Here is a 2,500-nt window from a genome sequence, read left to right as displayed (position 1 = left end):
GCCAGCTCTATGGGGCAATCCATCACTTGAAGATCCACAGTACTGTATATTACACACACACACACACACACACACACACACACACACACACACACACACACACACACACACACACACACACACACACACACACACACACACACACACACTAAAAGGCAGACCTCTACAGGTAGCTTATTAGGGGTGGTGGCACTACAGCACATTACAGACAATACAATAAACAGACAGTCTCTCTCTCTCTCTATAAAAAATAATCGAAGGAAACCTTGACAGCTCAGATAACAGGATATGGGCCTTTTTCACGCAACGTGAGACACCTTTGAACCCTCAACATTTCAATACATTCAAAGCAGACTTGAGCTGCATCTAGTGACACACACACACAGACACACACACTGATTTCTACATGAAACCAGTAGTCGAATATGCTTAGCCTTTCAGACAAGTTCCGTATTCAGGCAAAGTAGCCGCTGAGTGCTAGGACAGACTAGTGTTGCGTCGTAGGCGTTCGGCTGGGGAAATGTATTTGATAGATTGCAGAGGCGTTTTGGAAACACACAGTGAGGGACTTCAAATTGCCCTAGCTCCCGCAGTCTTTCAGTCCAGCCGGATAATCTATTGCCACGGGACACGCAGTTCGCTGTGTATGGGTCAGGAAGTTGTTAGACCAGAGACTACTCAACATGGCATAATGCTGGCCTACTTCATTGCATTTGTAATTGATAAAACAAAGGATTTATCCCAAAACAGCTTGGTCAGATCATTTTAAGACGAGACCAGAGACCACACAGCGCTTGTAATTTATACTTCCCCATGACGTTACGTTAGCAGGAAGCCCCTGTGTAGTCTCTCCAGGGACTGTGCGCAGCGCTGGTGTTTACTACTGTCACTTGCCTTCAACAGAGTCACAAGACCTGCATAGCACCACCGTTCATACACAACATCTACCAAGGGGAGAAATGGTAATATCCAGACAGACACATATAATCAATCATCCCACCAGCCAGTGAGTGTCATCTGCACCAAAGCATTATGGGACAGAGTCCTCCCAGGAGGCTGGCTGTGTGCGTGTGAGTGTGTGTGTGTGTGTGTCTTGAAGGTAATAAGGCGGACACCTGCAGCAGCTCCTCCATCTCCCATGGCAACCACAATAACAACACGGCAATGTCTCTGGGTTACCACGGCAACAGAGTCAGAGACTGAGGCGCAGAGACACAAGGCCCTTCCCATCAGGCCTCTCTCTCTCTCTCTCTCTCTCTCTCTCTCTCTCTCTCTCTCTCTCTCTCTCATTCGGAGACAGACAGACGGCTGTGTGCCCCCCGACACTCTCATCTCAGCGTCCTGCACCAGTGATCAGACCTCATTGCAGCAGGGGACCAGATAAGGGAGAGAGGGAGAGACAGACAGACAGAGAGAGAGAGAGACACACACACAGAGAGTGGGGGAGGGGGTTGAGCAGAATAAGAGCGAATAGAGAGGTGAGAGAGGGCCAGGGAGGAGACCGGTAAAGAGAAGGGGGGATAGAAAAATAGAAAAATAAGTGGGGCGGAAAAAGAAATAGAGAGACAGAACACAGAAGACAGAAAAAGGTCGGCGGGAAGACGGTTAAATGAGAAACTTCTCTCACACACACACACGCACGTACGCACACGCACACACGTACGCACACGCACACACGTACGCACACACACACACACACTAAGTGGGTTTTCCGGCAGCATCCGGGAGGTAGAGTGCGGTGTGGTGCGGCTTACCTGATAGGGCTGGTAGGCTCCGTCGTCGCTGAGGAAGTCGAGGCGGCGGTCGGAGAAGAACTCCACTGCAGTGGTGGAGCCCAGCACCGCCTTCCCCACCAGGGGCTTGAACGTCTGCACAGGAGGAGAGAAAAGAGAGAGAGAGAGGGAGAGAGAGAGAGAGAGAGAGGGGAGAGGGGGTGGGAAGATAGGGAGAGAAGAAGAGAAAAACAGGGGGTTATTATTTTAATCACTGTCTTTATTAAATCATGAATCACACATCCGAGCGCGCGCGCGCGCGTGCATGCGTAAGTGCGTGTGTGTGTGTGAGAGTGAGAGTGAGAGTGAGTGTGAGTGCGTGAGTGTGAGTGCGTGAGTGTGAGTGTGAGTGTGAGTGTGAATGAGAAAGAGAGAAAGAGAGAGAGAGAGAGAGAGAGAGAGAGAGAGAGAGAGAGAGAGAGAGATTTAGAGGCTCAGACAGGGGTCTATTCTGCACACACTGGGGAAGTTGTTAGCAGGGAGACTGTGAGACTGTGATATTAATAAATAAAGAGCCTCCTTTCGAGATAGACAGATCGAGGGAGAGAGGAGAGAGAGAGAGAGAGAGAGAGAGAGAGAGAGAGAGAGAGAGAGAAAGGCAAGATCTTTGACAGTTCAAAGCGAGCAAGATTGACTTTGATGTGTCTGACTGCACAGTTGTACACACGCACGCACGCACGCGCACACACACACACACACACACACACACACACCACACACAGAACACA

General features: G+C 49.9%; 1 protein-coding gene across 1 annotated transcript in view; it reads right to left on the bottom strand.

The window, feature by feature from the left end:
* The window catches only part of jmjd1cb (jumonji domain containing 1Cb), a 216,357-nt gene that overhangs the window by 81,840 nt on the left and 132,017 nt on the right, over nucleotides 1-2,500 (bottom strand). Inside the window, exon 3 of the mRNA XM_063221908.1 lies at nucleotides 1,755-1,868. Within this exon, the coding sequence (XP_063077978.1) occupies nucleotides 1,755-1,868 (114 nt within the window). The remainder of the gene's footprint in view (nucleotides 1-1,754; nucleotides 1,869-2,500) is intronic.

Source organism: Engraulis encrasicolus, chromosome 17 (genome assembly GCF_034702125.1).
Source record: "Engraulis encrasicolus isolate BLACKSEA-1 chromosome 17, IST_EnEncr_1.0, whole genome shotgun sequence".
NCBI lineage: Eukaryota > Metazoa > Chordata > Actinopteri > Clupeiformes > Engraulidae > Engraulis > Engraulis encrasicolus.
Note: the sequence above shows the minus strand (reverse complement) of the source record. Positions and strands in the feature narration are given on the sequence as shown.